Raw genomic sequence first — 25,621 nt, 5'->3', positions numbered from 1 at the left:
TCTCCTCCCAAAAAAGTGGCAGGAAAGACAAGGAAAGAAAAGATAATATCTAAGAGAGATTTCAAGATGTAAATTTCATTCTTTCCAACCACTTATAGCCCTAATACTATAAATCTATATGTAGGATTGTAGATATGCCCCTTCTTAGAAACTGATGAGACAAACTGGGATTTGCTGTAGGGAATGAACACTTTCTGTATAGATAACAAAAACAAAAGTTTGACATTTCAGATTTCAAACAATGAAGATTCAGATTCAGGCAGCCTATACACTTCATTAATTGGGCTCATAATCTCTCTCTTGAGATCAGTAAGAAAGTAAGAGGCATTTGACTTGGGATAAAGATAATTTAAAAATAAGGCACTCACTTCCATTTTGGAGTCTTCCATGGATTTAGTATTGTCATTTGGAACAGCTGTCCTGGTAAAATTGAGCTCTGTACAGGAATAATTGGCAGGTTGCTGCATCTGGGGTTTATATTTGAACACCACATGTTCTCCTTCATCTGAATATTTCACTGGTTCAATGAGGTACCTTCGGTCACTCACCCTGAAGAACCCCCTGTGGAAATTGGGAATACAATTGTCTCTTTAAGATCTCTTTCATTTTACTGCTACATTACTTACACAATATTTCTCTGTTCCACTTTATGGAGTTTGCCTTTTCAAGAAAGGGAAACTGCAGAGTCAAGGCCTCATGTAAGCATGTAGCCAGGTATTCTGAGAGACAAAGAGGTGAGATGGCATGTAACCTTTGACTCAATAACTTTTCTAAGAGTCAGCTCATCTGGATTTTCAGAAGTTTAACAGCCCAACCTCTCCTTTGAAGCATAGGTAGAGTAACAATTCCCACCCAGGGTTGAGGACCTCTGGCAAGTGTGAGTTCTTGCAAAAATTTTGTGAATTTTCATGTCCATCATTCATTAATTACAGAGTAAATATATGAAGGTACAGACACTATTATGTGGTAATTGTGTCATTAAAGGGTTTCTCATTCTTTAAAATTCTGGGACCTACTCAAGTAAAATCCTCAAAAATGAAGACACAGGTTTCTTGCTCTTTACTCTTTGCCACCCCACATCTTCTTCCTTTGTCCTTGAGCCCAAGATCTAGAGACAACAATATAGGCTTTACTTCTGACATTTTTTACTTTCCAGAGTCTGGAAACACTGCCTAATTTAGTAAAAAGCTGTGAAGCATTGTGGTGTGATGCAGTGGGAATTCACAGGCCTACAAATTAGGAGGCCTGGTTTTTGGACAGAGTTCAACCACCAGCAAAATGAATGCTCAGGAGCAAGTCTCTGATGTCAGTATCCTGATCTGTAACATGAGAGGACAGGCTGGATGAGTTCCGGTCACCTTCCAACTCTGAATCCCTTGATCATATACTGAAAAACTTGTCTTGCTTAGGGCTGTGCTTTACATCTTTTTTTCAAAAATGAACATAAACAATGGGCTGGAGTGGATCCTCATGCTGAAAATATACAGTAGCTTTTTTCCATTAATTTTTCTATTTAAAGGTCTTAAAAAGAAAAGAGACGTGAATGTCTTTGAAAATTCATAGGAAAACTCATAAAGGTAGAAAGATACGGTGCATACCTCAGACCGTTACATGTGCTGATACTGGCAGCACAATCAAATTCATGTATGATGGATCCTTGGTAAAAACAGTGATCCTAAAATAGATGAAGAGGCTACTGATGTAAGTACATGTATTGATATTATATAAATATTAATACCTACATATTTTATGTTCACAATACATCATTATTTCATTTTCACAAACTACACTTATGTTCATTTCTGCATTCATTCATGCATTCATTCATTGCATTCTTTCATTGGAAAATTTCGAAGCTACTTTAGAAGCCTTTTATTTTAATTGCATGATTACTTTGTGTGAAGCAGTGTATGAATTCTTCTTTCACAAATTTAAGAGTCTATTAGTTGATGCTAACCTCAGAAATGTGACCCTTTTCCTTTGAAATATTACTTTTTTAATCCATCTTAAAATCCTATCAGACTACCCCTCCTGTGCTATTATTATAAATTTCCCCCAGTTGCCTATGAAATAAAGTCAAAATTTTTGATGATCGCAGAAATTAGGTCTCACTCTCCAACCAGGTCCCCTCGTGGCTTTGTCTCCTGCCTCTCTGCTTCAATCAAGTTGGTATCTTTATTACTCCCTACTGGGTGTTCCATCCATGGTGATTCCGCCAAATAATTTCTCTTTCCATCAGTTCCTTATGTTCAGCTCCTGCCTATGTGTGACACTTTCCATGGTCCTGGACCGCAGACTCTCACAGACGAACAACCACTCACTGTATAAAAGAATGTTACCCAGTTTTCTTACTGTTCTATTTTACAAAGATTGCATTATGACTGAGATTTCATAGTTGATAGCTGCCTTAAACAGAGGCAATATGGTTTAAAAGTATACATTTAATAGAAGAGAATAAAGTCATCCTTGGCTAGAAGGCTGCAGTGGGCATGTTCTGTAAAGGGGAATAAATATAAAAATAGAACTCATATCCATTGGAATAATATTCATGATTAATGAACAAAGATTCATTTGGAGAATGAAGGAGAGGATTCAGTGTTGGTGCATCAGAAGGACAGGGCAAGAGGATTTGACTCCCATAAGGGTCAGTTAGATGGAAGTTTTAAACTTGTTTCATGTCTTGAAGTTTTATCCTTTAGCTTAATTACTATTCCATCATGGTACCTTATACTTCTCTGGTGTCCTGCTTTACCCTTCCTCCAGACTTAACCCCATTTTGGGTACATAGAAGTCAGTGTGGTAAAGGAAAATACATTAGCAGTCATTGATTTGCTTGTTAGGCAGTGATCAATCTCCTTTAGAGGTCAGAATGTCATAGTTTCTGTTCTAGAATCATTCAGTGATGGTAGTCAATGCAGGAGTAATTTCTGATGTAACACTTTCTGAAGCTGCTTGTAAAGCTAGGATGGGATTTAAAAATCATACGAGGAAACAATAGTTTCAGAGAAGAGACATAGGAAGGTCCCATAAGATACCATGATCTGAGGATGCTTGGTGATCTGCTCTCCTTTTGTGGAATAGTATGTCTCACTGTAATCTGAGGCTAGGAACTGCCTGGAAAAGAGGGCAGAGAGGTAGTGAGATTCGCTTATTCTAAAAAGTTAGCAGATAAAACCTGTTATGTGAGAGTGAAGGCTCTAGGCTGCTTTCACTTCTCAGCAAGATCCTCTTATGCTAAAAGCAAATAAGCAAAATCAATCCCAGTCACATGAAAAGCCTTTCTACCTAGATTTCCTGGTTTGATAAAGATGGTAAAAGATTCTGGCAGTTTTAACAAGGCATCATTTTGAGAAGAACCTAGAGAAAATATTATCTAAGTAAAAATCTTCTTGCCTTAAGCGCCAAAATTAATGCAAAAAATTGTGATGTATATGTATCATATGTATAAATGTATATACTATATATGTTTTATCTAAATATACAGCTGTTGGGTTAATATGTATTAAGATATATGTATCATATGTACATAGATATGGATTTAACATGATTGCAAAGTTTTTACATTTTATGTGAAATTATACAATATTAACTGTAAATATTGTAACCTCTAAAACAAAAGCTTTAAACTAAAGCAGAGAGATATTGCTATAAAAACAATCGATAAACAAAAAGCCAGTAGATAAGAGTAAAAAAGAAATCAAATAATTCGAAGATCCAAAGAAGGGCAGGAAGAGAAAACTAGAGGAACAAAATGAGAGGCAAACAGAAATTCAATATTAAATACAACCATATCATTCATGACATTAAATGTTAATGGATTAAACTTTCCAATTAGAAATCAGATTGTCAGAATCCACTAAAAAGGCAGAACCCAACTACTTGCCATCTTACAAGAGACACATTTTAAATGTTAAGGCACAGGTAGGTTGGCATGAAAAATAGTACATTATGGAAACAGTAAATATGTGAATGCGGAGCTAAGCTGTATTGATATCAGGTAGAGTACAGTTCCCAAAAAGACGGGCATTCCATAATGGCATAATGATAAAAGAGTAAATTCACCATAAAGAAAAAATAATAGTACATGTGTATAACCTAATAGCTAAGCTTCCAAAACATGAAGAAAATATTTTAAAAATTGAAAAGATAAACAATTCCAAATCATAATTGAATGTTTTGACATTCCTCCCTCAGCAGTTGACAGAACAGATAAACAAGTAATATAAGTAAAAATAGAAGATCTAAATAATCCTATCAACCACTTTGTCCTAATTGTTGTTTATAGAGCACTTCACCCAGTAACTGCAAAATACATATTCTTTTCAAGGTATGTTTAACAAATTAGAACATAGGTTTGGCCATAAAACAAATTGCAATACATGTTTTTAAAAATGATATCATACAAAGCCTGAGAAAGGGTATGTAAAAACTACCAAATATTGGAAATTAAATAACCCACTCTTAAATAATCCATGAATCAAAGAAGAAATCTTAAAAGAAATTAGACAATATTTTGAAAGGAATGATAATAAAAATAAAAGATGTCAAGGTGTTTGAATTGCATCTAAATTAATGCTTGAAGGAAATGTCATGGTTTTAAATATTTTAAATACTATGACAAAAAGATCAAATGTTTGCATAAAAAAGTAAACACTAAATAAGTGGAATAAATTAAATAATAAAGATAATAGATGGATTCAGTGAAATAAACAGACAGTAGCAATAATAAACAAATTCAAAGGGTGGTTATTTAAAAAGATCAACAAATTGATAAACCTCTTTAGATTTGTCAAGAAAAAAAAGAGGGAGAACTCAGATTACCAATATTAGAAATTATAAAAAGATTATCATTTAAGGTACCACAGATATTAAAAGAATAATCAGAGAATATTATGAAATACTTTATACCAAAAATTTGACAACATACGTGAAATATACATTTTCCTTGTAAATTACAATTTAAAACTGACATAAAATGAAATAGAAAATCTGAATAACCCTCTCAATAAAATTGAATTTGTAATCATAAAACCTCCTCCACACACATACACACAAAAAGTCCCTCAAGGCACAGGTAGTTTCATTCGTGAATTCTATTCAACAATCTAAAAATAACATTCTTCAGAAAATATAGGAAGAGAGAACACTTCCCAATTCATTTTTGAGAACACTTCCCAATTCACCTCTTAATATTAAATATGTGACAAAGACATCACACACACAAAACTAAAAATGCAGAATAATATCTATCGTTAACATGGTGTCAGAATCCTTAAGAAAATCTTCGTGAACTGTATACAGCAAAGAGAGTTTTATCACAGGGATGCAAGTATGGTTTAACATTCAAATATCAATCAGTATAAATTACCATATGGACATTTCAATGGATACAGATGAAATGCTTTCAGTAAACTTCTCAGGAAGCTATCTTAATCTCATAAAGTACACAAATGACAAGTCTATTGGCAATATAATATTAATCATTCAATATTTATCACTTTTCCCTTAAGATCAGGGATACTGTAATATTGCCAACTCTTCTATTTCTACTCAGATTGTACTGGAGTTCCTAGCCATTACAATAAAGCATAGAAATAAAAGGAATAATGACTAGAAAGAAAGATATACAACTGCCAATACTTGCTGATGAACATCTCTAAGTAATCTATGAAACAATAGATAAATCCGTAGATTAAGACCTCACAATAGAAAAATGAAATAATAAAAAACAATTCTGCTTACAAGAGCACTGAAAGCATTAAATATGTAGAAATACATCTAAGCAAAGACGTCTGAGAGCTGTACACTGTAAACTACAAAACTGTTGATAGAAATTAAAGATCTAAATTAATATAGAGATGCAACACGAAGACTCAATATTGTTGATATCAATTCTTTTAAATTCATGTATAAATTCAGTAAAATCACAACCAAACTTCTAGCAGGCTCTTTAAAAAATAAAAATTAACAAGTGAGTTCTAAATTTTATAGAGAAATGCTAAGGATCTAGAATTTTTTTAATTCTGCAAAAGAAGAGCAAAATTATATAAGTTACCCACACTGGCTTTTAGACTTACTTTAAAGCTGCAGTAATCAAGACAATGTGGTCATAGCTTGGGGATTGAAAAGGAGGTGAACAGGATAAAATAGAGAGCTCAGAAATAGTCATTTGCTTTTGGTCAAAGGTGCAAAAGCTATTCAATCCAAAGAAAGGCAATTCAACAAAAGAGGCTGGCTATGTATATGCAAAACCAAGAACCTTGACCCACCTTCAAATTACACACACACACACACACACACACACACACACACACACAGGCACACACACACAAACACACACACAAATTCAAGATGATAATAGACCAAAACTAAAACCCTGAAAACGTTAGAAAATTTAGTAAATTGAAATTTCTTCAATATTATAAATTTTACTTTTTAAAAGAATATTAAGAAAATGAATATAAAAAGTAACAGGATGGAGAAAACAGTTAATAAGAAATATATCTGACAAAGGGCTAATCTCCAGATTGTATGAAGATCTTCAACTCAGTAAAGGACAATTAACCCAATTAAAAATGGGTAAATATTTACAGACACTTAACAAAAGATATACAAATGGACAATAATCACATAAAAAAGTTTTCAACAGGGAACTGAAAACTTATACAAAATGAAATATCACCACAAACCCACCAGGATAACTAAAATTAAAAAGGGGCGAGAACACAAAATGACAAAGAGGATTTGGAGCAACTAGAATTCTCATACATTGTTCGCAGTATTTTGGAAAATGATCTGACCATTTTTTATAAAACTAAACATATACATACCCTGTGATCCAGAAACTTCACTCTTTGGCGTTCACCAAGGAGAAATGAAAACATATATTTATAAAAGGACTATACAAGAATGCTCATTCAAGCTTTACTCATGATAGCCAAGTGCTGGAAACAGCCAAGGTCTCCATCAATAGAATGGATAAAAAAATGCTAATGTGTATATATATATGTGTGTGTGTGTGTGTGTGTATACATATATATATGTATATACACACACACACACACACACACACACACACACACACACATATATACATATACATACACATCATGGAGTAGTACTCAGAAAGGAAAAGAACCACACTTATGATACATGAACTACATGAATGAATCTCTGTCTATGGAATGCTAAAATAAAGAAGCCTTACACAAAGGGTACATGCAGTGTAAATCTATTTATAAAAACTTCCAGAATGGACAGAATAATCTATGATGAGTAAAACCTCTGTGAACAGGTTTTGAGAGAAGTTGACTAGGAAGGAGGAGGAGGAAATTTTCTGAGTGACAGTTCTTTTATAATTCACTTGTATAGAAATTTGGGTAACACAGGTATGTGCATTCATCAAAATTCAATGCATGTACACTTGAGGTTGTGCATTTCACTGCATGAAAATTTTACATCGAAAGAAAAACTGTCAACACATATTAAACTCTAATGATATGCTTGCTGAAGTACTTAGGGGGAAGTGTACTGATGTCTGCAATATAATTTGGTATGCATAAAAATAAGATGGAGGATGGATGGATGATAGAGGAATGGATAGACAAAGAAATATGATATAAAATAAATATAATGAAATGTTAATGAGCATATTTGTATTTTTATGTCTTGATGGGATTATGGGTATATGTTTATTCATTTATTCAACAGTGGTGCACAAGATACAGGTCACTGCCCTCAAGGAAGCCACAGCTTGGCAAAGAAAAAAATCAAGCAAATGTAATTGGGTATTATAAGCATCATAATACGAGAAATTCAGTGACTGTGTGAGAGATATTGAAAAGAGGGGTCAGGGGCAAGGAACAGCACATGCAAAGGCCCTGAGGTAGGAAGAAGCTTGACACATTTGAAGGACAGAGAGAGGTTTAATATTGCCAGAAAATCAAGTGTAAGTTGAATAGAAATGAGAAACGAAAAGTTAGGAAAGAGTCAAATCATGTACAGCCCACTAAGTCACTTAAGAGGATTTGGACTTTAGCCTAAGAGCAAAGAGAAGCAAAAGGTTTAGGCAGAAGAATGCAGAAGTTGGTCTGGTATTTTAGATGGCTTGCTTACTATGGATAATGGATCAGCAGAAATCACGACTGTAGGCAGAAAAAGAATTTACAGGTTATTGATGGTGTATAGGTGATTTGAGCAGGGGAGTGGCTGCGGGAATAGTGACTAGTAGATGATTCCAAAGACTATTTACATACTAGAATCTTCAAGGCTTAGTGATTGCTTGATAGAGGAGGCAAAAGAAAAGAGTCAAGGATTGCCCCAGGTTTCTGGTTTGTTTAACTTTTTCACCACTGAAAGGTGGATCTTTTGAAGGAGGGGCAGGTTTGAGGGAGGAAGAGGGGAGGTTTGTGTTTGTTGAATGTGAGGAACGCATTAGTTAGGACTTTTTTGATTACAAGTTTAATATAAAATTAGAACTTTATTGTAAAGATGCAGAATTCATAGATGGCCAGACAAGAAACTAGGTGCTCAATCAAATAAGAAGGGTTGAATCCCATCTTACGACATAACTATATGTATAGGGGTGTGTGTGTGTGTGTGTGTGTGTGTGTGTGTGTGTGTGTGTGTAACAAGATGTTATAATGGGACTTTTGAAATTTCAGTGCTTGAATATGGATTTTATATTAGCTAGTATAATGAAACTGTTGTTAATATTGTTAAATGTGATAATATTGCTTTTCATCTTGTCATTCTGCTGTCAATAAACAAAATTTTCACTTTTTTATTTTAGAATTATATTTATTTTTGTTTAATTTTGAATTCATTTTAATTTTAGAAGCATTTTAGATTTAGAGAAACATTGGATAGACAATACAGAAAATTCCCATGGACCCCACAACTCAGGTTTTCCTGTTGTTAACACCTTATAATACTCTGGTATATTTGTCACAACTAATGAACCAAGATTGATATTATCAATTAAAGGCTACATTTATCCAGATTTCCATAGTTTTTGTCTAATGTCCTTTTACTGTTTTAGGATTCCATCCAGGACACATTATATTTAGTTGTCATTTCTCCTTAGGCTCCTCTAGATTGTGATAGCTTTTCAGACTTCCGTTATTTTTGATGACCTTGACAGTTTTGAAGCATACTGGTCAGGTTTTTTGTAGGCTTTCCCTCAATTTCGGTTTTTCTGATGTTTTTCTCATGTTTAGACTGGAGTTATGGAGACTTGATAGAAAACAAAATCAAGTGCCACTTTTCATCACATCATATAAAGAGCACATGCTGTCAACATGACTTACTACTGATGTTACCATGGACTGCTTTGCTGAGGTAGCATTTGTCAGCTTTCTCCACTGTAAAGTTATACTTTTTCCTCTTTCCATATTATTCTGTCTACTCTTTGAAAGGAAATCACTATGCACAGCCCATGCTCAAAGGGTAGGGCTCCTCCTGGTGGGGGCGGGGGGCACGTTTCTACATCAGTTTTTTGATTCTTCCTTATGGGAGATTTGTCTATTCTCCCTCATTAATTTACTTGTTCGGTCTTTTATTTATATCAATATGGGCTCATGGATATTAACTGATACTTTGTGTTATGGTCCAAAACCATGTTATTGCCTTTGTTGCTCAAATTGTCCTTTTGGCCACTGAGAGATCTTTCAGCTGGCCCCCTGTGTTCTCTTGACATATTCCCATCAATGTCGGTTTGGGTTTGTTTTTTCATTTGTTTGAGAGCTTCCTTACTTTCTAGAACTACAAGATGCTCCCAACTCATTTTGTATATTTCGTGCCCTGTCCAGGCTCATCTTGTAGATTCATATTGGAAATTTTCATATTAGTCTGGATTAAGTCTTAAGACAATAGTCTCTTAAGACAAGAGACTAGTTCTCTCTTGTTTCTATAAATGTACTGCCCATTCCTCTAAGGTCTACCCACCATTAATATATTGGATTCCGTTTCTTCTTGTCCCCTAGCCCCAATATCATCATTCTGGCAAGTTCTTTCTCGAGACTGAATACTCTCAATTAGTATATATACAAATATGCTGCCATTTTTATATCTTTTCAAAAAGCATTTCTTCTTTTACATCACCCTACCTTCCACCCAGCTACTACTGCTTTCCTGACTTCTTTTAATAGCACAGCTTCTTGAAAGATGAATGTACAGTTCCTCTCTCCCCATTTGCTCTTGAAATTACTCCAAACATACTTTTCATCCTTTACTCAATGAAACACTTCTTGTCAATGTTACTGCTGATCTGCACCTTTGCCAGATCCAGTGGTCAATTTTCAGTCTTCACTAACTTGACCTTTTACAACCTTTGACACTGTTGATGACTTTCACCTTTTGAAGAGTTTAGCTCATTTGTGGATCTCCTCCGTGCTTATTCACTGCTTCTTCTTAGTCTCAGTTGTTGCATCATCCTTCCCTCCTCAGTATCTAAATACCTCAGATATCCAGGGCTCGATTCTTGGAATGTTATATACAGTCACTAACAAGGTGGTTCTCAACCAAACTAATGGCTTTTTCTTACTCTGGTACCACAAATCTAGCAGTGCCTTGCATATACACACTGTATTCAATATAAATTTGTTGAATGAAATAAACCTAATTTGCAACATGATTATTATCTGGCTACATCCACGTGTGTTTCTAAAAATTTTGAACGTAATTGAAACAACTTTAATCCAAATGAGCATCTCTACCAGTAGAGTTTCTGATAATCTTTCAGGTCATTACAAGAGATAGTTGAAGACTGATGGGCGTACTCAGCATATCTGACCCATCACCAAACAAATACTCATCCACATATCAAATGGAACTTAGCAGCTTCATTCACAGTGACAGTTAAAGAGAGCATTTTAAATTGGGTGATAGGTTGGAACTATATTGAGCTTGCCTTTATTACAGTCTAAATTGTGGAAACTAGAATAAACAATGTTTAAAGTACCAATTGTGAAATCCCAATTATTTATGGTGTCATGTTAAAGGATAAGGCTTAAAGGCATTTGTCTGATGCCTTTAGTTATGGCTGAGCTAACTTTCTAGCATGTCTATAAGATTAGAGATGTGACATTATCCATGGCTAATCCAGGTGAAACAGCCAACAACTTTCAAAGAAGAAAAATTTTTGGAACTTACTCATGACCCATAATCAATAAGTGAAAGCAGACATTAAGATAAAATTTCTGCATGGCTCTGTGTTCTTATTATACACTAGTGCTTTTTTTGAGGGGAAAAGAAACTTTATTTTTTCTCATAAAGCTCTATCAAGTGACTAGTGTGGAATAGTGCAATATTATAATATAACTGGTTTATAATTTATTCTCACTCTCAGGTCACAGCTTTCTGTGTTTAAATTAACATCATCACTAAAGTATATAAAGCTTTAGAAACAAACAGTGATCCCTGAAGCAGATTTCTGTCAAAGTGGCTCTGGGAAGTCTGCTTATCAGACAAAAGCAGATTTTAAAAATTAGACAAATATGAGAACGTTCTGTCCGCTCATATCTTAGCTGCAAATTAGTGAAGCAACCTCTCATAGGAGGTTCTCCAATCGAATGCCATCTTGGTTTCAGGGAGGGGTTTGGAGGTTGTACATTCTTGTGTCCAATCCTTATCATTACTAGGATCACCCTTTAACAAGCAGTGAAGCAGTATGTGTCTTGGGGGCTTCCCAGCTTTGTGAAGCGCATGTCCACTTTCTCCCTTTGACCTCCCTCACAATCCAGGTACCCCTTCAGGCTTGCCGTCCTGAGCGTCCTTCTCTCTTTCTTTCCCTCAGTCCACCTCCCCCTCTCCTAGCCAGCAACTTAGAGAGCAATCCCTCACCCCTTCTTTTTTTTTCCTTTTTTTTTTTTTGCGGTATGTGGGCCTCTCACTGTTGTGGCCTCTCCCGTTGCGGAGCACAGGCTCCGGACGCGCAGGGTTAGCAGCCATGGCTCACAGGCCCAGCCGCTCCGCGGCACGTGGGATCTTCCCGGACCGGGGCACGAACCCGTGTCCCCTGCAACGGCAGGTGGACTCTCAACCACTGCGCCACCAGGGAAGCCCCCCTTCTTAAGGACTTAACAGAGTGAATTCACAATAGTGGAGGCCCAGGAAGCATGACAGATGATAAAGAATATATTCTAAGTCAGAAACGGCGGCGCACTCTGCAGACTCAAAATGCTTATTCTTGTATGTCCTTTGCCAAGAGAAACATGAAGAAAAGGGGCAGTAAATTCAAGTGAATGAAGAGAATGAAGTGAATAAAAAAAAATCTTATTCAAATTACAATAGAAATGGCAAAAACTTCACACAGAAATACTGGAATAAAGGGTAGCGTTTTATGTCTGACTTTAAAAGAAATATCATTATAAAGTATTCCAAAACCATGTTAATTAAGGGGAACTTGCAATTCTTTTTGTAGAAGCTAGTTTCAGCCCATTAATTGTGTTTTAAGTGCATTGAAAAGAACACTAGATTCAAAATCAGGAACTCTGTGTTCACCTGTGACTAATTCTGCTACCTCTGCCAAATCACTTATTTTCTGGGCCCCAGTGCCTTATTTATAAATTGGGAATATCAGATTATTTGATCTTTAAGATTTTTTTTTAACATCAGGATGCTATGTTTCCATGCTTTTACTGAATTTTTTTCTCCTTTCCCAAGACCTCTTCACTGTAAGTAGAAATTTTGACTTGATAGAATAATGACAAGTTCGGAGTTTTTTTTTTCATCATTACCCTACTTTCCACAAATTAATATGCATAGTAAATGTCATGTTATAAATGCAACAAGAGCCATAAAAAAATTGACTCACTCTGCTACCCAAAAGGACAAGGTTATTCCTGGGGAATGGCAGACCCAGACTAAAAAGAGTGCATAGAAATTTCACCTCTTAATTCTGAAAGTCACATTACTTAACTAGTGACATTGAACAAATTACTTAATATTCCTAGAGTTTTGGTTTCCTCGTGGCAAATTAAAGATAATAGTGCTTCCTACACAAGATCACTGTGTAGATTAATAAGATAATTAATGAATAGTGCATAATACATATACGACTCTCAATTTTGTTGAAGGGTTGACATTATTTCTCACCTTCAATTTAACTGTTTCATAAGAGCTTTAGGGAATACACTAACTTCGGTAAGGTCAAAATGTTTAAACAACATAGATTTAAAGCCAAGTGGTGACAGGGTATGAAATGAAATGCAATTAGATTTTCTCCAGTTGCATAAGTGATAGCATTCATGATCCTATCCACAAGTCCAATTCCTACAGAACTATGTCACACCTTCACTTCACTCCTCAACAAGCTGTAATTTTCATTTTTAAACAATTTATAGTAACTCTCTTGATCTCTCATGCCCTTCCAGAAACCTTGCTATTTTCCTTTTATAGCAAAAACTTCTCAAGGAGCTATCTATAATCACTGTTCTCAGTTCTTCATTCTCTCTTTAAGCCACTCCAGTCAGGTACAAGAGACAATCTCTTTTGTACCCACTACTGTACTGAAATTACTCATCAAGGTCACCAATGATCTCCATATTTTAAATTTGTGGTTAATTTTCAGTCCCAATTTCATTTCTTGGTCATATTCAATTTGTCATTTGACCCTCTCTTTTTTTTTGATACACTATCCTTACTGGAAAGGAAGCCCTGCTTTTTCTCTCTCATTAGATGCTTTTTTTTTTTACTTTGATTCACTCATTTCTCCACATATCCCAGACCTTTAAACATTGGAGGGTCTCAGGTCTCACTCTTTGAACTTATTCTCTTTTCTGTCTATACTTATTCCCTTGGAGATCTCAACAAATCACATGTCTTAAAAACTATTGCGCTGCTGTTGATTGCCAAATTCATAGGTCCCAGAATTATTTCCTTGACTCCAGTTGTCCATTTGGCATCTCTATTTTGATGTCTAGTGAGCATAACAAATTCAGTATACACAGAAACAAAACTCCTGATTTTCATCCCCAAAACTGCACCTCCGCACATCCCGCTCATCTCAGGAAATGACAATGCTGTCAATCAAAATAGCTACTCAAGCCAAAGACCTTGATGTTGGCCTGGGCACCTCTCTTTCTCTCATATTCCATACACCATCTCTCAGGAAGCTCCAGAAGCTCTTCTTTCAGAATATACTCTGCATCTAATCTTTCTCCTCTCCTCCACTGCTACCACTCTGAGCAAATCCACAGTCTGTTACTACAGTAACCTCCTGACCAGTGGTTTCACCATGTCTATCCTTGCCTCTCCCTCATAGTCTCTTTTCCAAAAGTAGTTAGTGATCATCTTAAAATGGAAGCAATGCCACGTCAATTCCTGTGTTTGGTGTCCTCCAGTGGCTTGCCGTCTAATGGTGAGTGGCAGCTAAATTCCTTGTGGAGATTTACAAGTCCCTACATGGTCTGGAGCCCTGTGACTCTTGGACCTCATCACTGGCTCTTCTCAGCTCTCTTCAGCTACTCTGTCCTTCTCCCTGTACCCAGGATGGACACGCTAGCCCATTGTCGCTTCAAGGCAACATCCCTATGGCTCCCTCCCTCACCTCTTTTAGCTCTTTCCTCAGTACCTTTTCACCAAGACGTTCTCTGTTCACTCTATTTTAGATTGCACCTGTCTTTGAACAAATATCTAAGCACTCCGTACCCCCCTTCCCACTTGGTGAATGAAGGCTTCTTAGTACCTGGTCAGTGAAGACTTTTATTCATGTATTTATTTTTCATCCTCTGCCTGTTCTAAAATGTAATGTAGAGATTTTTTCCTGTTTGGTACTATACCCCCAATGCTTAGGCTTGTTCCTTGCATTTAACAGACTCTCAATAAACTTTTTGTGTAAAGTAACCATTTATTTCAGGATATTGTCCATAGAGCTTACATTTTCTTTTCAAGAAACTGAGTATTACCAATGAATGACTGAGATTCTGGCCTCTTCTGCCTTTCTGAAGAGGATTTCTTAGTAGCATGGATGGTCAAATGTAAGGAGACATAAGTTATCCTATCTAGCCACTGTTTGCACGATATTTTAAGATTATCAACAAAACGGTGTAAGGACTTTACTTTTAGCCAAGTGACCGTTTGGTTGGTTGGCCCGTTCAGTTCTTGCTGCCCCTGCTCCTTTTATCAGCATGCCTGTGGGAGTTCTCCTACACAGTTGGCCCTCCTTTCATCTGCCTACAATTTCAGCTGAAACATCTTTGTTCAAGGTTGATTAAACAGAACTCAGAGTATACTTGTCAGTCTTTTGTGGCTTCATCATATGCTTCATTCTATGCCACCCTTTGCCTCCAATTTGACAAATATAATAAATCATTGTCTGGGGTGAGGGGCCATCATCCCCTGTCTACCCTCCCTGAACCCAACACATCTAGTACCACATTCTTCATGATACTTCTATTACCCCTATTCCCAGCATAGCATGCGCTGCTCCTTCCTTCCCCTGACTCCTGATACCCTGCCTAGCTCTGCTCTACAGTCTGCATGTTGGTATGTAAGTACCTTTGAGTGAGTCTTTCTCCTCTTCTTGTTATGGTAGACTAGATATAGTGGAATCCACAGTATCGAGTAAGTTTGTTTGTTTATTTCTTAATAAAGTGATATATCTGAAGTTACCCTCTGCCTATCACTGCTCTCAAATATTCGCAGTCATAGGAATTATTAGTATAATTTTCACTTTATCTTCTGAAATATGTGCAAGCCCTTTGAAGACAGAGACCACGGCGAGCATTCACATGTCACCTGCGGAGTCTAACAGTACCAGACCTTGCATGTTGTTGGTACTCAATAAATAGTAATGTAAGAACTTGATTATAATTTATCATAACATTATTGCTACACTCATTTTATAGAACAGATGATAAATATTATGGATTCACTGGGACTGAACAAAAATTTCACAATAATTCTCATTTTCCTGAAAATGGGAGCTTCTTTGGGTCTCTGTGTAGCTAACCTAAGCCTGCTTAAAAGCCCCCTAATCACTGTGACTAAGGGCTATTCATGGACCATCAAGTAGTAGGAGTCAGGGTCATAGTAATATTTCGAATAACTTGGATATCGATCGTGCCTTTCTTCTGAAAATGGGAAAGAATGTGATACCATCTCTACAGTCTGCCCATTCAAACTCTGTAGACTGCTTTCACCCACAGTAATACCTTCCGGCACAGCTTGATCTCGATGTTACTGTACCAGCAGCACTTCATTAATCGTGGAGCAGAGGCTGGGAATGGCCCTCAAACCTGTGCCAGAAGCTCCCCATGGGGCCAAAGTTGTCACCTCACAAAGAGAACATTAAGGGAGGGAGGGGTATTGGCACCTGGATATTCCTTAACTCAGAATGCACAGTCTTGATTCAGCCTTGAAATTAAAAGCTTGGTGAAATAAAACTTATACCCTGAGCATTCACTCTGTCCGTCACTTGCTCGTTCAGTGTTAACAGTATGTGGTAGTTAAATAATTAGCCAGTTTACAGATGAAAAAACTGAGTCTCAAAAAGGAAATTCACCCATTCAAGGGTAATCAGCAAATGGTGGAGCTTTGTGTATGCCCAAGTCCCTTAGACAATGTGTGAGGTTCCCATTATCCTGCTCTCTCACTTCTGAGCATAACAGAGAAATCCTACAGTAGTGATAATCTCAAAAAAAAAAAATACTTTTAATCTTTCAAAGTAACCAGCCCCTGCATAAGGTTTGAAATTCCCTTCCAGTTTCAAACTCTAGCCACGTGCCATACAAATATGGAGTATTTTGAGCCTTTGCTTTCCACGGTGCTTTGTTGGTGATGGTCCTGCTGCCTGCCAGTGGCCATGGTTAGAAGCAGAAATAGAAAGAGAAAGTTGAGATTGAGAGTTTCAATTTTTTTCATTGGTTTCTTCTTTTAAGAATCATACTTATTTTTCCCTAATTCTTAAGGAGACGTCACCCAAGAAAATTATTTACTCTCATTCTCTTCCTATGAAGTGAGGATGTATGCTTTTGTTTTGTTTTTGTGTTATGTTTTCCTCTTTTGTTTGTTGTTACGGCTTGAGCCCCTCTAATCTTTGCTTCTGCCATTCCTTTGTTGAACTTTCTCAGTTGCTTCAACTGAGTAATACATTCTTGTAGAAACTGTAATAGTCTTTTAAGCAGGACAAAAAAAAAAATTAGTTGGATATTAATGGAATGATGAGATTTGCTCAAAGGTATGAACTCTGTAGGAGAGTATTGCTATGAAGTTAAATGAAATTGTTTAAAAACAATGTAGATGAAGTCAACTCATATCTAAAATTCTGACAGATCCTTTGGTTGGGTGATCAATGGGGATGTTAACAATGGAACATGTTAAGTGGGATTGGGGAGGTGGATTGTGCCATGAAAGAAGGCTTTCCAGGTAGGTTGAAGATGGAATATGAAGAAGTCAGTTTGCCAGAGTAACAGAATGATACTTTATCCTGAAGACAATAGCTGTTAGAATTTTAAACACAGAAAAAATATTGTCAGACCTGTTTCTCATATGATAAGGACATCTGGCATGATGGATTGGAGTGGAGAAAGGAGAAAATGGTGATGATTGTACCAGATCTTCTGACCAGGAAGGAGAATTTTATCAGTTTTATCTTAATTTAGTTTTCACTCACATTGGTAAATTTCAATCCTATCCCTCAGATGGAGGGATTTTATTCCTGGGAGTTTTCCTTGCTAGAGACAGGATATTCCAGCTGTATTTAGTGTGGAATATTAAATGTAATGATTTGTAACCCACTATTTGGAAGGTTGCTCTGTGATATTCCACAAAATTAAGAAATAAAATTGCATCCATTGTATTTTGTGAGCCAGGGGTTGTGATATGATGGTCTGTGGGCCACCAGTTTTATAAATAAAATTTTATTGGAACTTAGCCACACCCATTTGTTTATGTATTGTCTATGGCTACTGCAGAGAAGTAGTTGTTACATCAGAGACCACATGGCCCACAAAACCTAAAATACTCGCTATCTAGTCCCTTACAGAAAATATATACCAACTCGAGTCTTAGGCAATGTTGTTTTTGTCAGTGTATTTTTCCTTCGTTTGTTTTTAAAGTTTTGAACCATTGAGGAGATAAATATTCAATAGTATTGAGGTTGCTGCATTACATTTTACTGATCAGAGCTCTTAAGAGGAACTGAAATGGAAATCTGGAGAAAAGAGTTGAATAGAAGTCCTCTCAAACAGCCTAAGTTACAGAGTACTGCACATATACACACAGACATGTACACACACACATAGTAAAAAACAGAAAAGCAAGAAGAAACAAAAATGGAACAATTTGTTTTGCTCACTGTGTTACATAACGCTTTATCTTTTTTGTTGAAAGAAAGCCAAACTTGTCTTTTAGAGTATTTAATCTCATAATGAAGTTTCTAGGCATTCTTTTCCTGGACACTGAGGCACCACTCTTTGTTGAAAGTGTGTAAATGGTCTTGTCAGTATAAGTGATGCAAACGAATGCAGTCCTCAAAAGATGCACAAGAAGTTTTCCAACTGTGTCCTGAGTTACCCTCCTGTTGGTGAAGAAGGCAGAGCTATGGAAAGTCAGAGATATTTAGATGGTCCATCAGAGATTGAACAAAGAGAAAAATGATTTCTATTTTAGAAATTTACTAAAGTTATTTTCCATGGGTTTAGTGCTTACTGTGTCTCACACACACAGCTAGCAATTTATATATCTCTGTTAAACTGCCAAAAGTTTGCAGCATGTAACCGTACTTCATCCAGTGCCTCTACATCCTGTGTCCTCATGTATTAATGGGGGGTAATTTCATAGGTGAGTAAACCTATCTCACTTTCTAATTTCATACAGGTGGTAAGTGGCAGAGTAAGGATTCCAACCAAGTCTGTATTCTACAAAGCCAGTGCTTTTCAGGATATCACACTGACTCTAATAAAGGTCAATACCTTTTTTAAAAATCCCAAGCATCTACCTCCTGTCAACATTTATGATTTACAAAACAGAAACAGACTCACAGGCTTCAAAAACAAACTTATGGTTACCAAAGGGGAAAGGTGGGGGGAGGGATAATTAGGAGTTTGGGAGTAACATATACACACTACTTTATATAAAATAGATAATCAACAAGGACCTACTGTATAGCACAGGGAACTGTACTCAATATTCTGTAATAATCTATATGGGAAAAAAATCTGAAAAAGAATGGATATATGTATATGTATAGCTGAATCACTTTGCTGTACACGTGAAACTAACACAGTATGGCAAATCAACTATACTCCAATAGAAAATAAATTAAATTTTTAAAAAGATACACTGATTTTAAAAGATTTATGATTTAAAGCAGTTAGAAAGCCCATCTGGGTAATAAGAACATAGAAAGGTAACTGGAAATATATAATTCTGAAGAAACACAAACTTCATCAGTACTACAAATCAATATGTATCCTAGACATACATTTTCTAAAATTAGCTCTGATTCCATTAGGGTTGTTAAATATTGAAGGATTCTTCTAGCTTAAAGTGCTCTGTTCCTAATAAGGAAATCTGACTTCAATAACATGCCCTGGGCAAAAAGCCCTTTATCTGAAAAAGTAAAAATCAAAAGAACATTTAAGTCAACCTGATGAGTTTTTCTCTCTATTTTACAACAAAATATTTTGGTTCTCTAATTTCTGTGAAGCTTATTTTAATTTCCCAAGTGGAAGTAAAACAAAAACAAAACAAAACATAGTCACTTCTTTTGAGTGAAAATAATGGATTTTTTTTCTGCTTGGTTGTTTTCTGTGTGTGTATATGCACAGGACTTACGTATATGTATTTTACTCTAAAGAGAGAGTAACTAACTAGGAAACTAACTAGGAAATTAGTTGATTTCTGAGATGTATTAAAAGAGAAATTTCAAGGACTTAACCTAGAGCTACTTTCTCCTACTTTTGCTGTTCATATAAATTTTATGATCTTGCCATTGTATGACTGTGCAATATAGAGAAAATATTTTTGTGTTTCTGCAGATCAAGGATCTTCTGAATAAATTTTGTAGAAATTTTGTACTCTGACCTAAGAATAAGCCATGAGAAGATAATACACCAGTATAGAGAATGAGAGAACTCCAGTGACATTTATCTAATTCCATAGGTACAAGTATGAGTTAAAATTTCAATGGAAAATGAGACCTGGGACCTTGGAGGTATATCTGTAGGTCATAGAAGCCTGAAAGTCTGGGGCATCTCTGGCCTTTGGAGGGATATATTTATATTCCAAAAGATTAGAGTAAGAACTTAGAAACTTTTCCATCCTGTCTCTAAGGAACAAAGGTTTTTCTGTCTTCTTTTTGGACTGGAGAGAAAGACAGCCATGAGACAGCTGAGAAAATCCATTTTTCTCCATTTCTTGCTTAGGGAGTATCTGACCACTCAAATAAGTTTTCCCATCTGGCTTTCATTGTATTGTCTTGGGGTAAGAGTGGAACAAAGGAAACAATACAGCTATTATTATGGAAATACTAATAACTAATATCTCTCTGATCCAGAATACCTCTTATTCACATTGAGGACAAAATTAATAAAGATGAATATTTAAAAACCCAGAGGTTTACTTTTTGTTGCTTGCTTCAAATTGATGTTTTCATCTTCGTGTATTATGTATCATTATTAGTTACCTTAACAATTTTTTTAACTACCCAGTGTAGGAATAAGTAGGTTGGTATGGATAGGATGATAGATTAGAAGAGAGAGAGAGACCAGGCAATAAGCTTTGATATTCATATTTACTAGTTTTTTTTCTTTTTCTTTTTAATGTGGGTTACCAATTAAGGGAGATATATGATTTTTAAAAAGCTAATTTAAATCTGAGGATAATGAATGAATATTTGACTATACTAATTGGAGATCCCATTACTTTTCTTAATGAAATGCATGCAAATGTTCCAATTCTCCATATAGTTAAAATCAAATGCTTTTCAGGAAGAGAGACTCAGGACATACACTATCAAAGTAACTTCTTAGTAAAATAAATATTCTCACATACATTATAATGGCTTATGTCAAGGACATTGGGACTCCACAAACATGTGTATGATATATATATAGCTCAATACATCTAAAAAAGGTACCTCATAGATTATCTCATGTGATCCTGGTAATACCTTGTAAGCTAGTAAAATAGAAATTATCCTTATGTCTTAAGCTATGAATAGTGAAGTTTAGAAAGAATAAGTGGCCAGGCCAAGGCATGCAGACCAGGCGTGTAGAATTCCCATAAAACAAACAAAAAATATTTACAAGCATACCTCATTTTATTGTGCTTCATAGATATTGTGTTTTTTTAGAAATTGAAAGCTTGTGGCAATCCTGCATAAAGCAAGTCTGTCAGTGCTGTTTTTTCAACAGCATTTGCCCACTTCGTGTCTCTTTGTCACATTTTGGTAATTCTCTCAATATTTCAAACTTTTTCATTTTCATTCTATTTGTCATGGTGGTCTGTGGTCAGTGATCTTTGATGTTACTGCTATGACTCACTGAAGTCTCAGATGATGGTTAGCATTTTTCAGCAATAAAGTATTTTTAATAAGGGTATGTACTTTTTTGGATATAATGCTATTGCACATTTAATAAACTACAGTATAGTGTAAACATAACTTTTATATGCATTGGGAAACCAAAAACTTCATGTGATTTGCTTTATTTTGATATTCACTTTATTGTAGTGGTCTGGAACTGAACCTGCAGTATGCCTGTATTGAATGGAAAAACACTGTGAATAAAAAGACATATAGTTCTGGTTTGAATAAGAGCTTCAAGAACTGGAAATGATTGCATTTCAATCATGAGATCGATGTACAGTGCTCTAAAATAAGTTTCTTCCTGCCCTTTTATCTAGTGATGAGAAATGGAGTACATGGAATAGTTTCTGTGAGTGGGAGGTACACTTATGTTTATAAATTCATGATGCGTTTTATCTTTGTATTTAGCGTTTATTTAAAGGGATTGGATTTTTCTTATATTTTACAATAAGAACAAAGTTTTGTTAGGATGACTGCATCCAAATACCATCTGTTATGGTTAAAATGTTATTCTTCACTGCTTTGAAACTATAGGTGTTAAGGTGACAAATTAAACTTAGGTGTTCTTTTCTCCAAAACCCACAGATAACTGATGAATGGAATAAGAAAAAATAGGTCCAAATATTTCCAATTTCCTCATTACGGGGTATTGAAATTTGGGTTTATACTATAGACAACCAGAAAACAGAACAAATTATATGTAATGATATTTTTAGAAATTAGACAACAGGCTTCCCTGAAATAAGGGAAACAAACAAGGAAGCCCCACAGTAACCTTGATTTCAACCTGAAATGCAGCACAAGAAGAGGAAACACAAACATAGCCTATGGTTCTGCTGAATTGAGGAGAGAGTTCAATTGGGTGGGAGAATCCTTAGGAAGATAGGATTTGTAGATCAGTGTAGCAGAGAAAGTGCTCCAGAAATCTGACATTGGGTCCATAGAGTTCATGGATGAACAAAAATTTGTGCATGTGTGTAACAGAAAACTTCGTGAATCAGGAAAATAGTGACTTCTGAAGAAAGAATAATTACAGAGGAGTAATAAACCAAACAATTACAAAAGCTCAGCTAGTAATTCTACGAGCTAAATTCAGAACCAGAATGGAGAGACTTTGTTCATCACTCAGAACATTCAGTAGAGTAAGGGGGGATCACATCTTAGTAGTAAGGCTAAGCTAGTGCTAGATTCATGCTCTAAAAGGCTACTCTAGATCCATGCTAAAAGTTCTAGAGTCCATGCTGAAAAGAATATCAGAGGGAAGTCCAGTACACTTTATTTATTTATTTATTTTATTGGAGTAAAATTGCTTTACAATGTTGTGTTAGTTTCTGCTGCACAATGAAGTGAATCAGCCACATGTACACCCACATCTCCTCCCCCTTGGACCTCCCTCCCACACCCCCATCCCACCCACCTAGGTCATCACAGAGCACCGAGCTGAGCTCCCTGAGCTGTACAGCAGGTTCCCACTAGCTATCTATTTTACACATGGTAGTGTATTTATGTCAAACCTAATCTCCAAATTCGTCCCACCCTCCCCTTCCCCCCCATGTCCACATGTCCATTCTTTACGTCTACATCTCTCTTCCTGCCCTGCAGATATGTTCATCAGTACCACTTTTCTAGATTCCACATATATGCGTTAATATACGATATTTGTTTTTCTCTTTCTGGCTTACTTCACTCTGTATAACAGACTCTAGGTCTATCCATGTCTCTGTAAATGGCACTCTTTCATTCCTTTTTATGGTTGAGTAATATTCCATTGTATATATGTACTACATCTTCTTTATCCATTCATCTATTGTTGGACATATAGGTTGTTTCTATGTCCTGGCTATTGTAAATAGTGCTGCAATGAACATTGGGGTACATGTGTCCTTTTGAATTATGGCTTTCTCAGGGTATATGCCCAGTAGTGGGATTGCTGGGTCATATGGTAGTTCTATTTGTAGTTTTTTAAGGAACCTCCATACTGTTCTCCATAGTGTCTGTATCAATTTACATTCCCACCAACAGTGCAAAAGTGTTCCCTTTTCTCCACACCCTCTCCAGCATTTATTGTTTGTAGATTTTTTGATGATGGCCATTCTTACTGGTGTGAGGTGATACCTCATTGTAGTTTTGATTTGCATTTCTCTAATAATGAGTGATGTTGAGCATCTTTTCATGTGCCTCTTGGCCATCTGTATGTATTCTTTGGTGAAATGTCTATTTAGGTCTTCCACCATTTTTTAATTGGGTTGTTTGCTTTTTTGATATTGAACTCCATGAGCTGTTTGTATATTTTGGAGATTAATCCTTTGTCCATTACTTCATTTGCAAATATTTTCTCCCATTCTGAGGGTTGTCTTTGCATCTTGTTTATGGTTTCCTTTGCTGTGCAAAAGCTTTTACGTTTCATTAGGTCCCATTTTTGTTTTTATTTTCATTACTGTAGGAGGTGGGTCAAAAAAGATCTTGCTGTGGTTTATGTCAAAGAGTGTTTTTCCTATGTTTTCCTCTAAGAGTTTTATTATAGTGTCCAGTCTTATATTTAGGTCTTTAATCCATTTTGAGCTTATTTTTGTGTATGGTGTTAGGTAGTTTCATTCTTTTACATGTAGCTGTCCAGTTTTCCCAACACCACTTATTGAAGAGGCTGTCTTTTCTCCATTGTATGTTCTTGCTTCCTTTGTCATAAATTAGGTGACCATATGTGTGTGGGTTTATCTCTGGGCTTTCTATCCTGCACCATTGATCTATATTTCTGTTTTTGTGCCAGTACCATACTGTCTTGATTACTGTAGCTTTGTAATACAGTTTGAAGTCAGGGAGCCTGATTGTTGCAGCTCCTTTTTTCTTTCTCAAGATTGCTTTTTCTATTTGGGGTCTTTTGTGTTTCCATACAAATTGTAAAATTTTTTGTTCTAATTCTGTGAAGAATGCCATTGGTAATTTGATAAGGATTGCATTGAATCTGTAGATTGCTCTGGGTAGTATAGTCATTTTCACAATATTGATTCTTCCAATCCAAGAACGTGGTATATTTCTCTTTTGTTTATGTCATCTTTGATTTTTTTCATCAGTGTTTTTAGTTTTCTGAGTACAAGTCTTTTGCCTCCTTAGGTAGGTTTATTCCTAGGTATTATACCACTGATGAACATAGATGCAAAAATCCTGAACAAAGTACTAGCAAACAGAATCCAACAGCACATTAAAAGGATCATACACCATGATCAAGTGGGGTTTATTCCAGGAATGCAAGTATTCTTCAATATATGCAGATCAATTAATGTGATATACTACATTAACCAATTAAGGAATAAAAACCATATGATCATCTGAATAGATGCACAAAAAGCTTTTGACAAAATTCAACACCCATTTATGATAAAAACTCTCCAGAAAATGCATATAGAGGGAACCTACGTCAACATAATAAAGGCCATATATGACAAACCCACAGCAAACATTCTCAGTGGTGAAAAACTGAAAGCATTTCCACTAAGATCAGGAACAAGACAAGAATGTCCACTCTTGTCACTCTTATTCAACATAGTTTTGGAAGTCCTAACCTCGGCAATCAGAGAAGAAAAAGGAATAAAAGGAATTGGAAAAGAAGAAGTAAAACTGTCCCTGTTTGCAGATGACATGATACTATACATAGAAAATCCTAAGGATGTCACTAGAAAACTACTAGAACCAATCAATGGATTTGGTAAGGTTGCAGGATACAAAACTAATGCACAGAAATCTCTGGCACTCCTATACACTAATAACGAACAATCAGAAAGAGAAATTAAATCAGAAACAAATCCCAGTACACTTTAAAGGAACACAACAAAGCCCAGGATTCAACAGTATAAGTCTACAATGCCTGACCTCCAATAAAAATTACTAAACATGATAAAGAAAAATATTACCCAGTACCAGGAGAAGATCAACCAATAAAAAAAGAACTAGAAATCACAGAAATAATGGAATTAGCCCACTAGAATAGTAAAACATTGATATGAAATATATTCAAATATTTAAAAGAAAACGAAGTTAATAAAGTGATAAATGATACAAAGAATACAAAAAAGGAATTATTAGAAATAAAAA

At 35.7% G+C, this 25,621-nt stretch overlaps 1 protein-coding gene across 1 annotated transcript in view; it reads right to left on the bottom strand.

Moving 5' to 3' along the window:
* Positions 1–16,202, bottom strand: part of ADAM7 (ADAM metallopeptidase domain 7) — a 48,015-nt gene extending 31,813 nt beyond the window's left edge. Inside the window, 4 exon segments of the mRNA XM_060015374.1 lie at positions 369–561; positions 1,599–1,675; positions 3,036–3,153; positions 16,147–16,202. Of these exon segments, the coding sequence (XP_059871357.1) occupies positions 369–561; positions 1,599–1,675; positions 3,036–3,153; positions 16,147–16,202 (444 nt within the window).
* Between the last annotated feature and the right edge of the window lie 9,419 nt (positions 16,203–25,621).

This window comes from Delphinus delphis, chromosome 6, assembly GCF_949987515.2.
Source record: "Delphinus delphis chromosome 6, mDelDel1.2, whole genome shotgun sequence".
Lineage (NCBI taxonomy): Eukaryota > Metazoa > Chordata > Mammalia > Artiodactyla > Delphinidae > Delphinus > Delphinus delphis.
Note: the sequence above shows the minus strand (reverse complement) of the source record. Positions and strands in the feature narration are given on the sequence as shown.